The 18,978-nt window shown below is 40.8% G+C and overlaps 1 protein-coding gene across 4 annotated transcripts in view; it reads left to right on the forward strand.

Moving 5' to 3' along the window:
• The window catches only part of SPAG17 (sperm associated antigen 17), a 254,113-nt gene that overhangs the window by 201,799 nt on the left and 33,336 nt on the right, over positions 1-18,978 (forward strand). For all 4 annotated transcript variants that reach the window (XM_070785824.1, XM_070785828.1, XM_070785827.1 and 1 more), the window contains 8 exons: positions 2,473-2,655; positions 4,036-4,149; positions 5,203-5,248; positions 7,136-7,235; positions 7,472-7,519; positions 9,891-9,990; positions 10,706-10,808; positions 13,213-13,344. In XM_070785824.1, the coding sequence (XP_070641925.1) occupies positions 2,473-2,655; positions 4,036-4,149; positions 5,203-5,248; positions 7,136-7,235; positions 7,472-7,519; positions 9,891-9,990; positions 10,706-10,808; positions 13,213-13,344 (826 nt within the window). The remainder of the gene's footprint in view (positions 1-2,472; positions 2,656-4,035; positions 4,150-5,202; positions 5,249-7,135; positions 7,236-7,471; positions 7,520-9,890; positions 9,991-10,705; positions 10,809-13,212; positions 13,345-18,978) is intronic.

Consider the following 18,978-nt stretch of genomic DNA (forward strand, 5'->3'; position numbering starts at 1 on the left):
CTAACCCTCTGTTTCAGTTTGGTACCTATAATCAACATGGTGAATGAAGGTGATCTGAATTCTAATCTTGACTTTATCAATTATTAATATGGAATTTGAGACAAGTCACCCTTGATCTCTGCTTCCTTATCTGAAAATTGAAAGCTCATACCAAATGGTTTACAAAGGCTATCTCCAAGTTGAATGTATTTATTGCATTATGAAAAATAATATACCACATTTGAGATGAATGAAGGAAGTTCCTTCTCTTCCTCCAAAATTCCTATAGCTGTGACCTCTGACCAGTGGAGTGACCCAGCCCAGGCAAGCTCCTGAGTAGCTGTCACTGACCATGCATTTGACATGAAGAGCAACTTAAAATGAAACACATCAAGCCCACACAACTCCTGAAAGTCAATTCCAAAAAACATAAGAGATGTGCATCGACACAAGGCACACATTTCTGCAGAAGAGATCCTGGGAAGATTCTGACAGCATGCTTAATCTAGAGTGAGGTCAAAGACCACCCAGATCTATGGCTTGATTTTTCCTTCAAAGGATCTCTCCGAGCTTAATTCCAAATGTTTTAGGCTCTCTGTGGGTATAAAAATATGTGTGTGTGCTAAATCACTTCAGTCATGTCCAGCTCTTTGTGACCCTATGGACTGTAGCCCACCAGGCTCCCTTGTCCACGGGATTCTCTATGGAAGAATACTGGAGTGGGAGGCCATTTCCCCCTCCAGTGGATCTTCTCAACCCAGGGATCAAACCAATGTCTCTTGCATCTCCTGCATTGTCAGGCAGGTTCTTTACCACTAGAGCCACCTGGGAAGACCAGGTAGTCTCATGCATTTGGCATAAACAAGGCTTCTGCTGCATCACCATGGCAACAGCATGGCTTAGCATTCCCTTAAATGCTATCCAGTAGGATATCAGGCAACAGGATTTTAAAATGTCCTTATTTTTGGTAACACATATAAAGAGGAAAACTTGTCCAGTTCATTCCTAATTTTCCTTATATTTGCAAAAATTTTGAGAGCAGGGATCCCTTTTTTTTTCACTATTATATTCACTAATGAGAGGTTCCTAGCATATAGTGTCTCCAGTTCAGTTCAGTTCAGTTGCTCAGTCTTGTCCGACTCTGCAACCCCATGCAATGCAGCATGCCAGCCTCCCTGTCCATCTCCAACTCCCAGAATTTATTCAGACTCATGTCTATTGAGTCGGCGATGCCATCCAACCATCTCATCCTCTGTCATCCCCTTCTCATCCCACCTTCAATCTTTTCCAGCATCAGGGTCTTTTCAAATGAGTCAGTTCTTTGCATCAGGTGGCCAAATTATTGGAGTTTCAGCTTCAGCATCAGTCCTTCCAATGAATATTCAGGACTGATTTCCTTTAGGATGGACTGGTTGGATCTTCTTGCAGTCCAAGGGACTCTCAAGAGTCTTCTCCAACACCACAACTCAAAAGCATCAATTCTTTGGCGCTCAGCTTTCTTTATAGTACAGTTCTCACATCCATACATGACTACTGGAAAAACCATAGCTTTGACTAGATGGACCTTTGTTGGCCAAGTAATGAATGTCTCTGCTTTTTAATATGCTGTCTAGGTTGATCATAACTTTTCTTCCAAGGAACCAGCGTCTTTTAATTTCATAGCTGCAGTCACCATCTGCAGTGATTTTGGAGCCCCCCAAAATAAAGTCACTCAGTGTTTCCACTGTTTCCCCATCTATTTGCCATGAAGTGATGGAACCAGGTGCCATGATCTTAGTTTTCTGAATGTTGAACTTTAAGCCAACTTTTTCACTCTCCTCTTTCACTTTCATCAAGAGGCTCTATAGTTCTTCACTTTCTGCTATAAGGGTGGTGTCATCTGCATATCTGAGGTTATTGGTATTTCTCCCAGAAATCTTGATTCCAGCTTGAGCGTCTTCCAGCCCAGCATTTCTCATGATGTACTCTGCATATAAGTTAAATAAGCAGGGTGACAATATATAGCCTTGATGTACTCCTTTCCTGATTTGGAACCAGTCTGTTGTTCCATGCCCAGTTTTAACTGTTGCTTCCTGACGTGCACACAGATTTCTCAGGAGGCAGGTCAGGTGATCCAGTATTCCCATCACTTTAAGAATTTTCCACAGTTTGTTGTGATCCACACAATCAAAGGCTTTGGTGTAGTCAGTAAAGCAGAAGTAGATGTTTTATGGGAACTCTCTGTTTTTCAATGATCCACTGGATGTTGGCAATTTGATCTCTGGTTCCTCTACCTTTTCTAAATCCAGCTGGAACATCTGGAAATTCACAGTTCACGTACTGTTGAAGCCTGGCTGGGAGAATTTGGCCATCACTTTGCTAGCGTGTGAGATGAGTGCGATTGTGCGGTAGTTTGAGCATAGTGTCTACATAATAAGTACACAGTGGAAGAAAAAATCTAATATTAAAACATACTCATTTCTTTGATGGTGGTTTTGCTTATTTTGGTGACAGAAAAAAACTCCAGGACCTCCGTTTGGCACTCAGATTTGGAAGGGTCTCGACATTGGCTCCAAACAGTTAGTGAACACTCCAGCCCCTATACTGAAGAGCCCCAGTGTGCTACAGACACGCCAGTTCATCCAGCACGAGGTCATAAAGAATGAGGTGAAACTGAAACTGCAGATTTCCCTGAAGGTAAGGGATTGCAGGTAACCTGACCAAAAGAATCAGCAACAGGGCAACCATTCCTCTTGGTTTCCTAAGGAACCTGAACTTACGGAATTGTACCAATATTTATTTAATGCAACACATGAATGCCAATCTTCAGTAGGAGGTTGCATGATGGAAAATATTTCGTGGTTCCCATAAAGTAGAGGAAGTATTAAGGCTCCAAAGACGTTGAGAAGATAAGTATCTTTTAAATGTGATTGCAGTATTGTCCTCCTTTCTCACTCTCTGGAAAACTGATCTAGTAACCTCTGGGAAAAGGTAGAACTGCATATTAACTTGATACTTGTCCCTAATGTAAGTTATTTCCTAGTTTTTCTCCTTCTGTGACCAGGCATGTTGTATTATATAACACTTCTTGAGCATTTCTGACAGACTGCTGGCTGTCTATTTATCAGTGGCAGCTAGTTACTGGTTGAAAATGGGAAGCAGTAGGATTCCCTGAATAATCTTCATTCTTCCATGGAAGAAAAGGATTTAGTTAGTCTTTGGAAACAGTCGAAGCTTTTGCTGATATATAGTTCACTATTAAGCATGTCTGCAGTGCCTCACTGTCAAGAGTGTCCACTATCTCAGAACGTGTGTCGTATGTGTTTAGTTTATGGCTACACATCCAACACCTGGCATACAGCAGGGGACCGTTATTCATGAAAATTCAAGTATTTATGGTTTTCAGCAAAGGCATGAACTGAGCCACTTACATTCATAAGTATCATCTTGAAGACTATACCTGCAGAGGACTCTAGAAATCATCTATCCCAGCGCTGTCCATTTTATTGATGAGGACGCTGAGTGAGAAGCTGGGCTTCTCTGAGGTCTGCTGCTGCTGCTGCTGCTAAGTCGCTTCAGTCGTGTCCGACTCTGTGCGACCCCGTAGACAGCAGCCCACCAGGCTCCTCTGTCCATGGGATTCTCCAGGCAAGAACACTGGAGTGGGTTGCCATTTCCTCCTCCAATGCATGAAAGTGAAAAGTGAAAGTGAAGTCGTTCAGTTGTGTCCGACACTTAGCGACCCCATGGACTGCAGCCTACCAGGCTCCTCCGTCCATGGGATTTTCCAGGCAGGAGTACTGGAGTGGGGTGCCATTGCCTTCTCCATCTGAGGTCTGCAGACAGTTCTAATGGCCCGTGGCTCTTACAGCTTTACTCTTGAGCTTTTCGGGTCTTTGCTTATTAACATATTAAGGAAAAGCCTTTCCAGATTGCTTGACTAGTAGCTGGTTGCTGAGCAGTGTAAACTTACATATTCTTAACCTTTTGTAATATTTCCAGTTGCTGTTAACTATTTTGTATCTCTCTCTACCATACTTCTGTGTTTTATTGATTTCTTTTATTCTACTGATTTAGGATTACATAAACCATATTCTAAAGAAAGAAGATGAGTTGCAGGAAATGACAGTTAAAGATTCCAGAACTGAGGAGGAGAGAGGCAATGCTGCAGATCTCCTCAAGCTGGTTATGGTGAGAAAGAAATGTTTTCTAGTCCAGTGTTTTTTGCTTTTGTTTCAGTATTCAATGCATCAAGACAAAATATTGTAAATAACAGCTATTTCTGTCACTTTTATGAAGGTTTTTCCCCCTCCTTATAATTTCTTATTTCTGTGGAACCCTGATTCCTTATATGTATCACATTTTGTAAACACTTTTTGAAAGAAAGTGAAAGTGAAGTCTCTTAGTCATTTGTGACCCTGTGGACTGGCCTGCCAGGCTCCTCTGTCCCTGGGATTCTCCAGGCAAGAATACTGGAGTTGGTTGCCATTTTCTTCAGGGGATCTTCCTGACCCAGGGATTGAACCCAGGTCTCCCACATTTGCAGGCAAACTCTTTTACCATCTGAGCCACCAGAGAATCCCAATATGATGCGTTTTAGTCTCTTCCTTCAGAGAAGGCAATGGCAACCCACTCCAATACTCCTGCCTGGAAAATCCCATGGACGGAGGAGTCTGGTGGGCTGCAGTCCATGGTGTCTCTAAGAGTCGGACACGACTAAAGTGACTTCACTTTCACTTTTCACTTTCATGCATTGGAGAAGGAAATGGCAACCCACTCCCATATTCTTGCCTGAAGAATCCCAGGGACAGAGGAGCCTGGTGGGCTGCCGTCTATGGGGTCACAGAGTCGGACACGACTGAAGCGACTTAGCAGTAGCAGCAGTAGCCACAGTCTCTTCCTTGACGCATGAATAATTCTGAAGGCTCTTAAATAAAAGTTTTTATTGTCTTCAGAGAAGCTGGCATTCATTGAAATGTATGAATTAATAAATGAAATTGGAAGAAGGAAGAAAAAGCAATTTCTACACTTAAGTGTAGAGTGATTTCCACTTTTAGAAATTTGCTAAATGAAATAAATGACTAAAAGAAAAATCACTTTTTGTATCAGCATTAAAAACTAATTCATTTTACAGTAGTTTCCATAAAAGATCAATTTGCATATATAAAGAAGAATCTTGCTAAACAAAGTAAATTTTGTATGTAATATAATAATTACTATTAAGGAACTCTCTCTTCATTTCAGTCTTTCCCTAAAATGGAGGAAACTACAAAAAGTCATGTTACTGAAGGTAATTATACTTAATATTTTTCTGTAAAATAGTTATAGATTTCAAAGGAGCAATCTTAAATACACTTCTCAGTTAAATTCTCTCATCTGATAGCAAAGTAGCGTATACATATTTGTTGTCATACTGGCCATGTTGTACTGTAATGACTTTTTTATACGCTTTCCTGTCTAAATTGTGAGAGTCTTAAAACCATGATTGCCTCAAATTCATTTTTGTCGCATGTTGCATGAAAAATGTTGACATTTGGCTTTTAAGTTAGTGTCAACTTGTATTTAGAACATAGCAAACATACAGGAAGGAAGCAGTCAACCGAATACACTCCACCCCTAACACACGCAGTCACATACACAAAACTTTGGAGCAACTACATAGATATAACAAAAACCTTGCCATGTTTTACACTACATGTAGCCCAAGCAGTCTACTTTCGGAAAGCAATTTATTTGGGACCATATACAGCCCCAGCCAACTTGGTTATATAGTTTCATAGTTCATAGAAGATAAGCAGCAGAGAATTTTTGTGGTTTGGGGTTTTCTTTTCTATTTTGACTGTATGACAAAAGTCAGAAACTGGCAGCCACGGGCTCCGTTCAGCCCACAGGCGTGTTTTGCATGTCCTGCGTGGTGCTGGCTTGCACAGCTGTGTTTGTTGTTTGGTATATCTGAGTCTTCCTCTACCATACCGTGACATGTAGCTGAAGATGATTAGCAGCTGCGCCTCCAGGACTGCCATGGACCAAAGGGTCCATCAAAGCCCCCAGCGTCTCCTGGTGCTTACAGTCTGTTGTCACTCTTTTTGTGGGTGGCCTCTTACATTAGGGTTGCCAGATTTAACAAATGAAAATACAGAAGACCCAGTCAAATTTGAATTTCAGAGAAACAACACATTTTTTTTTATTATGAGCAAGTTCCAAAATAACAAGGAGCATGCTTATACTAAAAAAACTGTTATTGCTTCTCTGAAATTCACGTTTGACTAGATGTCCTACATTAGTAACCCTACATTGTAGCATTTGAATTTTTAACCTCTGGTGTGAGGGAACAGTCAGTGAACAGGTAAATACACAAGTTGCCCAATGTTGAAGGATAAACCAAACGTATTTTTCAAACAGACAAACAGATGCAGGAATCAACAGTCTTGCATGTTTACAGCTGCTCTGACACATTAATAGTGGTGATCCTAAGTCATTGCCCCTCAAAGTACTTCCGAAAGCACTAGTCTATGACATGGTTCCAGAGGAAAATGAGTTTTATGATAAAATAAATTTGGATACTGCTGCATAATGCCTTATATTCTTAGACAGCCACAAGGTACATGAACTAATTAAGGGTTCAGAAAAGTCCTAAAGTAATGAAACATATTTAACCTTATATAAATCAGTATTTCCTAAACTCATATAACCATGGGATAGGGAACCTTCCTTTCTTTTTTTATCTCCTGTTAACATTTTGCTGAGACCATGTTGTGGAATAACCTCTGAGAATCACTGCCCAAATTGTCAAACAACCATCATCTTGTATTCATATCCTTGGATTCAGACCCTAAGGTATCTTTTTAAAAACACAATTTCAATAAGATATTTACTTTTGTGGAGTTTTGGTGCTTCAGATGTGAAGAAACTCAGGTAGAACATTGATTCCCCTGATGATGTGGGACAGATGAAGAGTTTGCCACATTTTATGTTTTGATTCTAAGATGTGTGTTTTCTAGAGGGATATTTCATAGAGCTACCTGGTTTCCTGTGATATTATAACTTGGTCATGGAAATTCTAGTAAACACTTGAGAGGCTAAATATAGGCTCTTAGAAAACATCTCAGATGAATGCTGATTGTGTGTTGTGCTGTCAAGAAGTGAGGATAAAAGCTAAACCCATCTATTTTTAAAGTTGCAGCCCACCTAACTGATTTATTTAAGCAGTCTTTGGCTAATGCTACAGAATGTCCACCAGAAACCTTTGAGACAGATTTCCTTGAAAAGAAATTGAGGTAAGCTGATCCAATAATGTGTTCCAATCAGTATTAAGGAAATGAGGAGGAAATGGGAGATAAGAGTGTAATACTGAGGGTGATAGTATCTAGGAATTCTCAGCCTTTCATCTTCCACGCTGTTAACATCTTCCACGCTGTTAACAATTTATCTTGCAAGGGTGGTTTTTCTTCTATTGTCTGTAAGCTGAGAGCATTGCCCTTTTCCATCATATTTTCCCTTTCCTTTTACACAGGCACACAGAGACAACAAAGCGCTGGAAAGAAAAACTAGCTCAAAAGAGGTAATTCTACCCTGAAGTCTACAGAAGCGTGTGAAAGACCCAGTTTTGTGGAGTCATAGAATTTTAGGATGGGATGGTTTGCAAGGTCCTACCATCTAGGCTCCCCCTGTTCTTAAAATCTCTGCTAATACATTTCTGCCCAATGGGCATTCATTGTGCAATGATGTTGTAATCTTTTGAGGAAACCCATTATTAGAACATTAGGTAGATCCTCTCTGTGTCATAAGCAAGAAAGCGCTCTTGTATTCTCTGTGCTTTGGTAATTCTAATATATTGATAAATATTCTAGAACTTAATGTAGAGCATTGTCATAAACTCGCAAGGGTTCTTATAATGCACATGAGAAATGTACTCTCAGCATTATGTGTGCTGGTTTCCTTTCAGTCTTAGCTGAGGATTCCAACCCCAGCCCTCTCGCCCTAAAGAAAGGAAGCCAGATATATTTATTGGGTATACAGTAGTACATATTGTACCATTGTACACGTGTGCATGGCTGCTCTCCAGAATGGCTCCCAGGATGAATATGCTTCTTAATAAAAACGTCTGGGTTGTGGAATGTGTTGGATAAGTGGTGAGATAAGACCTTAGGTCTCAGGGGCCACCCTCCTATAAAACTAGAAGATATATACTGTCCTATAGAATATCCCTGAAAGGATTTCCAAGAGCCTGGTGACAGAGTCTGTGGGGAAGGAGGCTGAGAGGTTAGCGGACAGTGTAAGATGAACTTCCTTTCCATGATGTACTCTTTTCTACTTATGTAAACGTGCATGCATTATCCATTCACATTTAAATTTTTTTGAAACATTAACATTTTGAATTTTAACCCATAGCTAGGTAATGGCAAGCCAACAAAAGTTTTTGAAGAAAATGCAACATGGAATTAGATATGTGTCCTAGAAAAGAGAAGAGATAACAACGTGGAAAATGGGTGGGAGATGAGGGTGAAGGAAGGAGAAAGTTTCCAGGATATAGAAGGTGGTCAACAAATGACAGATGCTGTGGAAGAATTGGAGAGGAAAATGAAAAGAGGAATTTGGGCTTATCAGTTGGAAGATTTATTGATTTCTTTTGTGAGAACAGTTTTAAGAGAGTGGTAAGCAGTAGCTAGACTGCCATAGATTGATGAATGAATCCATTGAGGCAGTAGAGATTTAAAGAGAAATTCAAGTTATTTAATAAGACAATTTTCATTCAGCCAGTATTTCTAGAGAGGCCGTCTAATATAAGAGAAAAAGCACTGATCTTAAAGGCAGCAGACCTAGAATCAGCTTCCATTTGATTATCTGCAGAATGTATGATGCCAGCTGGCTATTTTACTTCAGTAAAATTGACTTCAGGATTTCAGTTGCTTATCTATAAAATAGGATGATTAGACTGCCTAATGTCTAGGACCTCTGTCAGTTCACCAACAGCTGACTTGCATGGGCACTAATCAAGATCACTGGCTTAAGGGCATACTACCTGGGTTTTAATTCAGACTTCACCTCTTACTGGTGACGTGATTTAGGGTAGGTTACTTAACTTCTATGTGGGCTTCCCTGATAGGTCAGTGGTGAAGCATCTGCCTGCAGTGCAGGAGACCTGGGTTCTATCCCTAGGTTGGGAAGATTCCCTAAAGAAAGAAATGGCAGCCCACTCCAGTATTCTTGCCTGGGAAATGCCATGGACAGAGGAGCCTGGCAGACAACAGTGCATGGGGTTGCAATAACAGTTAGATACAACCTAGCGACTAAAACTCACATGCACATTTAACTTCTATATGCCTTGATTTTTTTGACCAATAAAATGTAAATGTAAAGTGCTTTGCAAACTTTTCCTGGCATGCAATAAGCACTAAAAAATTATTTCAGAGAGGGTTAGGTTCAGCTACATTTAACAAACAAGTACAGGTTCTAGTATTGGAAAGATGGCTAGCAGGATTATTGTGATTGTTTTTATTTTACTTTGTGCTCATTAATTATTCATAAGCCATTCATTCCCTAAGTTTCCGTGTTTATTACCATTGCTACTGAAATTTTGGAAATCAGTAGAATCTAACTATCAAACTTCAGAGAACTGGAAAGACAGGAAAAAAGGTCAGCATGTGGTTTGTAGCCTTCTGAGATCAACTGTAAAACCAAACTACAAGCTGGTGTCATTATTTCCTAGCTTACTGGAAAGTCTAATTTCCAATGTAGGAAGTGTGATCGATTCTAGAAGAAGCAGAAAATGAACTAAAACAATTTGACAGAAAAAATTGCCTGCGTTAATTCTTATCAGTTTTGCTGTTCAGGATCTGCATTTTCTGTGGGATTTAGAGCTGAAACACAAGCAAATAACATTTTAAAATATTTTTTGTCATCTTTTGCATCATTGTGGAAATATCTACCAGGAAGGAAATTGAAAAAACACAGAATTATCTAAAGGAAATTAGGAGCAAAGTAATATCACCCTACTTCAAATCTGAACTGAGCAAGCTTTATCAGTCTCAGGTAATTGAATGTAATTGAATGAGTCCTCGTAAGAATTGATACAATGCCTACGCTATTAATGTAACCTACCTATCGTGATGTTGCTTCTTCCCTGCTTCAACCATCAGCCCAACTGACTAGCCCACACTCTTCAAGTCCATGTTTTCACAAGCATATGAGAGGGAAGTTCTTTGCCAGTGTATTACTATAGCTCCAGCTCCCTGCCTTACATTAGCGCTATTAATTACATTCTCCCACCTCTATTTTAAGCCCTTTGGGGGGATTGAATTCTCCCTATTGATGATTACCCTCTGATAAATCCCATTTTGAAATTTTTATTCCATTAAAAATGTCCTCACTCATCAGCTGCTGAGGCAACACTAAGAGATTATGAGTTCTGGAAAGTCCATGGAAGGAGAACATGCCTCACCTCTTCTAGGAAATCTTGAAACTCTAAAGCAAAAGGAGTATTGCTATGTGTTCAGAACTCCCTGTGCTTCTGTGAAAATTCCAAATGCTATTATTTACCACAGGTGGCCTGACAAGAAAGTATGGGAAATTATGGGGAACAAAATCTAGAATTAAGTTACTCTCTTGAAAAACTTGTAGTTTACAAACCTTTTTCCCAGGGCCCTAAAAAACACTTTAATCACTACTCACCAACTCAGTGTGCTTGGAGCAGTTGCCTTTTGGCCATGAGTTAAGTCTAAAATAAGTCTTTGGTTTTTCCTTTAAGTTTAATTATCTGGACACCCTTTCCAAAAACTTGCCTCCTTTGACAAAGAAAGATGAGGATGCAAGCAAAGAAGCCGCTCAAGATACATCCAGTCCTCCTCCAGGTGTGTGCTCATGTAGCTCTTACTCCTGTTCATGTAGAACATAGCCAGTTTCCTTCCACTTTTTGTCTCAGTAATGGCTAATTATATGACCCACTGTGACCTATGTATTGCAGATTTGGCTGAGTTATGAGGAAACTAAGCTGTAAATAAAATTTAGTTTCATCCTGTATGCTTAAAATTTGCCTAAAAGTATTAAGAAGACCTGACTAAAGATAAAAATCATGGGAGTATTGAAAGGTTGTTGGAGAATGGGGCATTCATGTGGTCTCAAAGTATCACCTCGCATATTGCCTACTAAATTATAAGGTGAAAGAATGGAGAAAGATGGCATTTCAACCTTAATCAGGTGATCAAGCTCCTACCAATTGCAAGACCACCTAGCATTAAGTGTTTTCTCATATAGCACAATACAGAGTTCCTAGAGCGACTCTACTTTCACTTTTCACTTTCGTGCATTGGAGAAGGAAATGGCACCCCACTCCAGTGTTCTTGCCTGGAGAATCCCAGGGACGGGGGAGCCTGGTGGGCTGCCGTCTATGGGGTCGCACAGAGTCGGACACGACTGAAGGGACTTAGCAGCAGCAGGACCTGTGTAGAATTCTTGCCAAAAATCTTTAACCAGAATTTCATCAAAAGGAAAAAAGCCAAGAAATCCAGAATGTAGACATTTTATAAGACAACTAACAAACTCTTCAAAGAAGTCAATGTCATTTTAAAAATGTTAAAAGATGAGGTGATTGTTCTGTATTAAAAGAGACAAAAGAGACATGAAAACTACTTGTAATATATACATTTTTTAAAAATTTTATTTTATTCTTAAACTTTACATAATTGTATTAGTTTTGCCAAATATCAAAATGAATCCGCCACAGGTATACATGTGTTCCCCATCCCGAACCCTCCTCCCTCCTCCCTCCCCATACCATCCCTCTGGGTCGTCCCAGTGCACTAGCCCCAAGCATCCAGTATCGTGCATCGAACCTGGACTGGCAACTCGTTTCTTACATGATATTTTACATGTTTCAATGCCATTCTCCCAAATCTTCCCACCCTCTCCCTCTCCCACAGAGTTCATAAGACTGTTCTATACATCAGTGTCTCTTTTGCTGTCTCGTACACCGGGTTATTGTTACCATCTTTCTAAATTCCATATATATGCGTTAGTATACTGTATTTATGTTTTTCCTTCTGGCTTACTTCACTCTGTATAATAGGCTCCAGTTTCATCCACCTCATTAGAACTGATTCAAATGTATTCTTTTTAATGGCTGAGTAATACTCCATTGTGTATATGTACCACAGCTTTCTTATCCATTCATCTGCTGATGGACATCTAGGTTGCTTCCATGTCCTGGCTATTATAAACAGTGCTGCGATGAACATTGGGGTACACGTGTAGATACTGGATTGAGAAAGAAACAGCTATGGAAGATATTTCAGAGCAATTAGTTGAGTCTGATTTAGGGACTGTATGAAAGGATATTGTGGGATTACTGTAAGTTTTCTTGGGTATGGTGATAGTGTTATAAACATGTAGTGGACATGTCTTCATTTCAGGAGATGCATGTTGAAGAATTTAGGGATGAAGTGAAATTTAGTTCTTCTCTTGAATAAACTGGGTTGTTAAAATAACCAGACAGAGGGATTTTCTGCTGTATAATGCAATACCACGAGCTCGGCTGCCTGGAATGAGGACAGCCAAGGAAAACACGTAATTACCACGGCATTTGCAAAGCAAAGATTAAGGCTGGAACAAGGACTCATAGATGTGATGGAGCCCAGTCAGGGATGAAGGCACCCTGAGCAGATGACACTAACCAGTCCAGCCTATCTTTCCATTGAAAGGGGGCCAAGGCCACAATATTATCAGCATGGTCCTTCAGGCAGTTTCCACCCTTTAACTAGGGTTGGCAAATAAAAGTTGAAATGTATTTGCATCCCCAGTCCTTGAAATATATATATTTAAATTTTGTTTCATATTGCACTGAGTTCTTAGAGCACATTTTAATACAGAGCTACATTTTCAGAGTAATAAATGGACTTAAGATTGGAAACATTTTTAAAAAAGAAATGACAATTCAGTTACTCTGGCCAGGTAAAAGTAGGTTAAATTACCTGGTCTCTGTTTCATAACCCAAGATGACAACTACGCTCTGGTCATAAGGCCCAGAAAGAACCAGCTAGCTCCTTGGGAGTGAGTCTTACAGACACTGTCCTGTTTGTTAATGCCAAACACTGTGTCATATAATGAAAAATCCTGGCTCTTAATGGCTTGCTTCCATTTACTCTCTTTAAAGAGGGTGGGGGGGAAAGCACCTTGTTCATTGTAATACAAACATAAGTAGTCATTGTATCACTGTCCAAAATATCACTTTAAATTATTTGTTTGGGTTTTTTATTTCAGATTCCCAGAAAAATAAAGTTTCAAAACAGGAATCCTCAGATATACTTAGTGTTTCAAAATCAGAGAACCTTGAGGATACCAAGGAGCCTGCTAGCCAAAAGCAAACTGAAAATTTAACAGTGTCTATCAAAGGTATGACAGCCTATTGCTTTATCTCATTGCTTCTGAAAACTGAACATCTTGTCTTTTTGGAGTACGGGAGATGGCCCTCGGGGCGTGGTTGGCAGTTACAGAAAAAAATCCTAGTGGGTCATGGATTGTGAATCTGTAGGACTTTGTAAGGCTTCTTAGCACATCAGAGTATCTCAAAAAATATTTTGAGAATGACTACAAGTCCCAGATTGAAGGAAAGAAATGACAAATTTTTGAGATTTGTTATTTTATTTCTTCAATTTATTTTGATTGATTTATTATTTTATGCATCGTGGTTCTAAGAGTTTGTGTGATTTACTGAAAGTCAGGTACCTAGTAGCTTTGTTGAGCCATGAGTGGCTTGGTAGTTGGACTTAGATTTACCTATGATTTCAATACTTCTTTGGCCTGCAGGTGCTGGAAGAGAAACATCTGTCTTACATAGCGTGTCATCTTATTGGGGTAGCAGAAACTCAAGTGTGGAATACTACAGAATAATATCTAGTTCCTGTAGAGTCACATTACACTGATTTAACTGAAGTCAGTTGAACTAAATATGATTGGGAAAGAAAAAGAGGGAGGGAGAAAGAGAGGGAGGGAGAAAGGAAAGGAAGGAAGGAGGGATAATTTAAATTGTATAGATAAATTTGTACTCCCTGATTCCTGTGGGCATGTTCCATTTTGAAAGTGAGGTGAGGATCAGTTGATGGGTCTTAGTTACCTCTTACAGAAGCAACATCTTGCTTCATTTATGAGTCAGAACTAAGAGATTTACTTTATGCAAGTCCTTTTGCTTTCCTGACTCTAATCTTATGTCTCCTGTGAGGTTTGTTCATTTAGGAGGTGACTTACTCATTGCCCCCTGGAGACAGGAATGGCAACTCACTCCAGTATTCTTGCCTGGAGAATTCCATGGACAGAGAAGACTGGCAGCCTACTGTCCATGGACTGACAAAGAGTCAAACATGACTGAGTGACTTTCACTTCACTTACTCAATGTCAGGCACTGTTCTAGGCATGGGAGTACAGCAATTAAGAAGCCAACGTCATATGCAGCTGAACATACTATGAGCAGACCTAGACAATAAGTAGACAAATAAGTTCAGATAATATTAAGTGGTATCACATAATGTAACAGTATAATGTATGGGGAGTATCTGAGGGGAGAGATACCACTCAGTTAGAGGGTTAGAAGGCCCTTCTGTGAAGGGACATTTGAGCTGAGACAACAGAGACAAGAGGGACGCAGCCATGCAAAGACTGAGGGAAAGGAAAATTCCGGGTAGCGGGAACAGCAAACATGAAGGCCCTTAGAGGAGAAGAAATAGAAATAAAAAGAAGGCATGGACCTGGAAGAAAATGGGCATTGGAACAGTCAGAGGAAGATGAGGTCAGAGAGAGGGGCTGCAGTAAGATCCCATGAGGAGTTTTGAGTTTTATTCTAAGAGGTGAAAGTGAAAATGGTTCAGTCATGTCCGACTCTTTGCGATCCCATGGACTATACAGTCCATGAAATTCACTAGGCCAGAATACTGGAGTGGGTAGCCTTTCCTTTCTCCAGGGGATTTTCCCAACCCAGGGATCAAACTCAGGTCTCCCATATTTGCAGGTGGATTCTTTACCAGCTGAGCCACAAGGGAAGCCCACGAATACTGGAGTGGGTAGCCTATCCCTTCCCCAGCAGGTCCTCCTGACCCAGAAATCAAACTGGGGTCTCCTGCTTTGCAGGTGGATTCTTTACTGAGCTATCATTCTAAGAGGAGTTGTAGTCAAACCCCACCAGAAGGTTTTGAACAGCAGGGTCATTACATGACAAGCTTATGTTTTAGAAAGATCCCTCTGGCAACTGTGTGGACAGTGGCTTATAAGAAGGGAAAAGGGAGGACTGGAGAAAATGGAATCAGGGAGGAAGCAACAGGATATTTGTGAGCATGGACAGAGATCTGGACTAGGGGCTCAAGGCAGAGGTGGTGAGAAGCAAATTAATTGGAAATATATCCAGTGTATATATGTATATGTTTGTGTGAGTGTGTGTGTGTGTGTGTGTATGTGTGTGTGTGCGTGTGTATCAGAGGTAGAGCCAGCAGGGCTTGCTTGTTGATTGGACATGGGGCTGAAACAGAAGAAGAAACAAGGGGATTCCTGGGTTAACTAATGTGACCAGTTGTGAGGATGAGAATTGGTAATTGCAACAAGTTTCCAGGTGGTATTGATGTCACTGACATAGGATCATGTGTTGACAACCACTGCCCTATGGCAAACTCTAGAATGTAAAATCAGGCAGAGGAAGAGCCAGTAAAGGCAACTAAGAAGAAAAAGCCAGCAAAATAGGCGAAAAATGGGAATATGAAAATCACTGAGTGTTTTGAATATATTAAATGCCCCTGAAAAGTTGAGTAAGATAAAAAAATAACCGTGGAATTGGATACTATTGTGGTCACTGGTGATCTAGACAAGAGAAGCCCCAAGGCACAGAGGAGACGGAAGCCAGCTGGAGCCACTATGTATAGAATGGCTAAGGAGGAATCAACAACAGCAGCAGGAATGGATAGCTGTAACCAAGAGCTTTGTTGAAAAAATAAAGAAGAAAGACTGCAAGTGGAGGGAGCTGTGTCACTAAGTGAGAGGTTTTTGGTTTTGTTTTAAATTAGACATAGTAGGGACTTCCCTGGTGGTTCAGTGGCTAAGACTCCATGTTCCCAATGCAGCGGTCCCAGGTATGATCCCTGGTCAGGGAGCCAGATCCCACATGCGACAACTTAGAGTTTCCTTGCCTCAACTAAAGATCCCGTTATGTGGTAATGAAGATCTTGTGTGCTGCAACTAAGACCCAGCACAGCCAATTAAAAAAAAAATTGTAATTAGACATACTAGTAGAACATGTTGATTTGCTAAATGATGATAATTCTGCATCAAGAGAGAACCTATGATGCAGGAGAAGGGAACATAATTGCAGGACAGCAAAGTGTTAAAAAAGGTGGGAGACCATGACCTTTGGGGCAGACCCTGAGTCAAAGCTATGGTTTTTCCAGTCATATATGGATGTGAGAGTTGAACTATAAAGAAAGCTAAGCACCGAAGAATTGATGCTTTTGAACTGTGGTGTTGGAGGATGTGCTTGAGAGTCCCTTGGACTGCAAGGAGATCCAACCAGTCCATCCTAAAGGAAATCAGTCTTGAATATTCATTGGAAGGACTGATGCTGAAGCTGAAACTCCAATACTTTGGCCACCTCATGTGAAGAACTGCCTCATTTGAAAAGACCCTGATGCTGGGAAAGATTGAAGGTGGGAGGAGAAGGGGACGACAGAGGATGAGGTGGTTGGATGGCATCACCAACTCAATAGACATGAGTTTGAGTAAACTCCAGCAGTTGGTGATGGACAGGGAGGCCTGGCGTGCTGCAGTGCATGGGGTCACATAGAGTCGAACACAACAGGGCAACTGAACTGAACTGAATGACAGAGTTGACCTTGGATGTGAGTAGTGTCACCTCATCCACAGTGGCAGGAGACAGGAGAAAGAATACAGGTACACGGGCAGGAGGGTTGTGGTTTGGTGTTGGGAAGGTGAACGAGTGTGACGTCAAAGGAGTGGATGTAATGAGAGCATAGAAAGCCCATTCCAGAGAAACAGGAAAGCAAAGCAAGAAGGCGTGACTTATTGTTTAAAGTGACAGTGTCTGTTGACTGGAGCTCTCAGGAGGTCAAATAATTGCTCGGCAGATATGATAGAGTAATAAGATGGTGATCTAGACAGGGAAGCTTAAAACAGAGGTTTGGAAAGTGATAAAATGATTGGTGTTGGCAAGGGCAAAGATATGACCCTGGGAGTTTCTGAGGTGGAGAAGAGGAAAGATGAAGAAACAGGGTGATGGAAAAATCAGAGAGGACAGAGTTATCCGGGGATGTCACCAAGAGAGATGAAGGGGAAGACTGACTAAGGTGTTGGAACTGCAGTGAATCAAGGCAATGTTTGAGGTAGTCAGCGATTGACAGCTACTTGGAGATGTCAAGTAGTTGACATCTTTTATTAATAATAAAATAGTCTGATGGCATGAGCTTCAAAAGAATGAGAGTGCTTGAAGGAGGAAAAAAAGTTTTGAAACTAGAGAAACACCTACAGCACCCCTTTTGTTGTTGTTCAGTCGTTCAGTCATGTTGGACTCTTTGAGACCCTAGGGACTGCAGAACGCCAGGCTTCCCTGTCCTTCACCAACTCCCGGAGCTTGCTCAAACTCATGTCCATTGAGTCGGTGATGTCATCCAACCATCTCATCCTCTGTCGTCCCCTTCTCCTCCTGCCTTCAATCTTTCCCAGCATCAGGGTCTTTTCAAATGAGTCAGTTCTTCACATCAGGTGGCTCAAGTATTGGAGCTTCAGCTTCAGCATCTGTCCTTCCAACGATTATTCAGGGTTGATTTCCTTTAGGATTGACTGATTTGATCTCCTTGCAGTCCAAGGGACTCTCAAGAGTCTTCTCCAACACGACAGTTCAAAAGCATCAATTCTTTGCACTCAGCGTTCTTTATGGTTCAACTCTCACATCCATACATGACTACTGAAAAACGCATAATTTTGACTATATGGACCTTTGTTGGCAAAGTAATGTCTCTGCTTTTTAATATGCTGTCTAGGTTTGTCATAGCTTTTCTTCCAGCACCCCTACATACTGAAATACCTGAACTAATAGAGACAATGATGTGATTCCACTATAAGTGGTAAATTAAATTTTAATATAAACAATAAAGTTTAAAGAAGTTCAGAGTAGGAAGAGATTAACACAAGCAGCGGGGAAAGTTTTATGGGAGAGGTGGTCTTAAAGAATAAATAAAGTTGCATCGGTTTTAAGATTTAAAATGCAATCACCTGAGACAGCCCTCATTTCACCTGAGGAAACTGAAACCTAGAGAAAGTCAAGCAACATTGAAAATCTGGGACTCTGCCAAGGCCAGAAAATGAGTTTTTTGACTCTGAATTCTCTGTAGTTTATTATACTGCCCTCCAGATGTAGGGAACAGAAAAGAGTATTTTATACTGAAAAAAAAAAAAAAGAAGAAAGGAAAGAATGTGTTCAAAGCTTGAGTAGAAATGAACTGGAAACAAATGTAAGTAGATTATTCTTATTTGGTAATAGTACAAGAAATGCTTGGAAAATACGGTAGAATCAGCTAGAGGAGATTTAGATTTGATGAAATAAAAATGAATTTGACAGCATTCGCTGTGATAACACTGTGAAAAATCCTATGGCGACACAAACCAGTTTCAGGGGCTGTGGGCCGACTGTGCAGCCTGCTCCAGACTGCAGGAGGCGTGTTCTGGGCTTGGTACCAGGCCCCTGAGATCTGATGGCGCTCTCTCATCCCAGCCCTACGTTCAGTGACACCACATTGAGAGCTTGAGTCAGCCACTGTGAGAAATCAGCAAATGCCACAAATGTGCAAAGTATACCAACCAGGACAGTTTTTCTCCAGGGAGGCAATTGTTAAGCTTTTTTCCAGCACACCAGCAGCAGCAGGGAGAGCTTGGGTGTATTCCACTCCCACATTGAAGGGGCCCCTCCCTCTGTGGCTGCTGCCTTCAGGGCAGAGGGTTGGAGCTCAGGAGAGGTGGATTGTGGGCTGCCCCCTCAGT

Source organism: Bos indicus, chromosome 3 (assembly GCF_029378745.1).
Source record: "Bos indicus isolate NIAB-ARS_2022 breed Sahiwal x Tharparkar chromosome 3, NIAB-ARS_B.indTharparkar_mat_pri_1.0, whole genome shotgun sequence".
In the NCBI taxonomy this organism is placed as follows: domain Eukaryota; kingdom Metazoa; phylum Chordata; class Mammalia; order Artiodactyla; family Bovidae; genus Bos; species Bos indicus.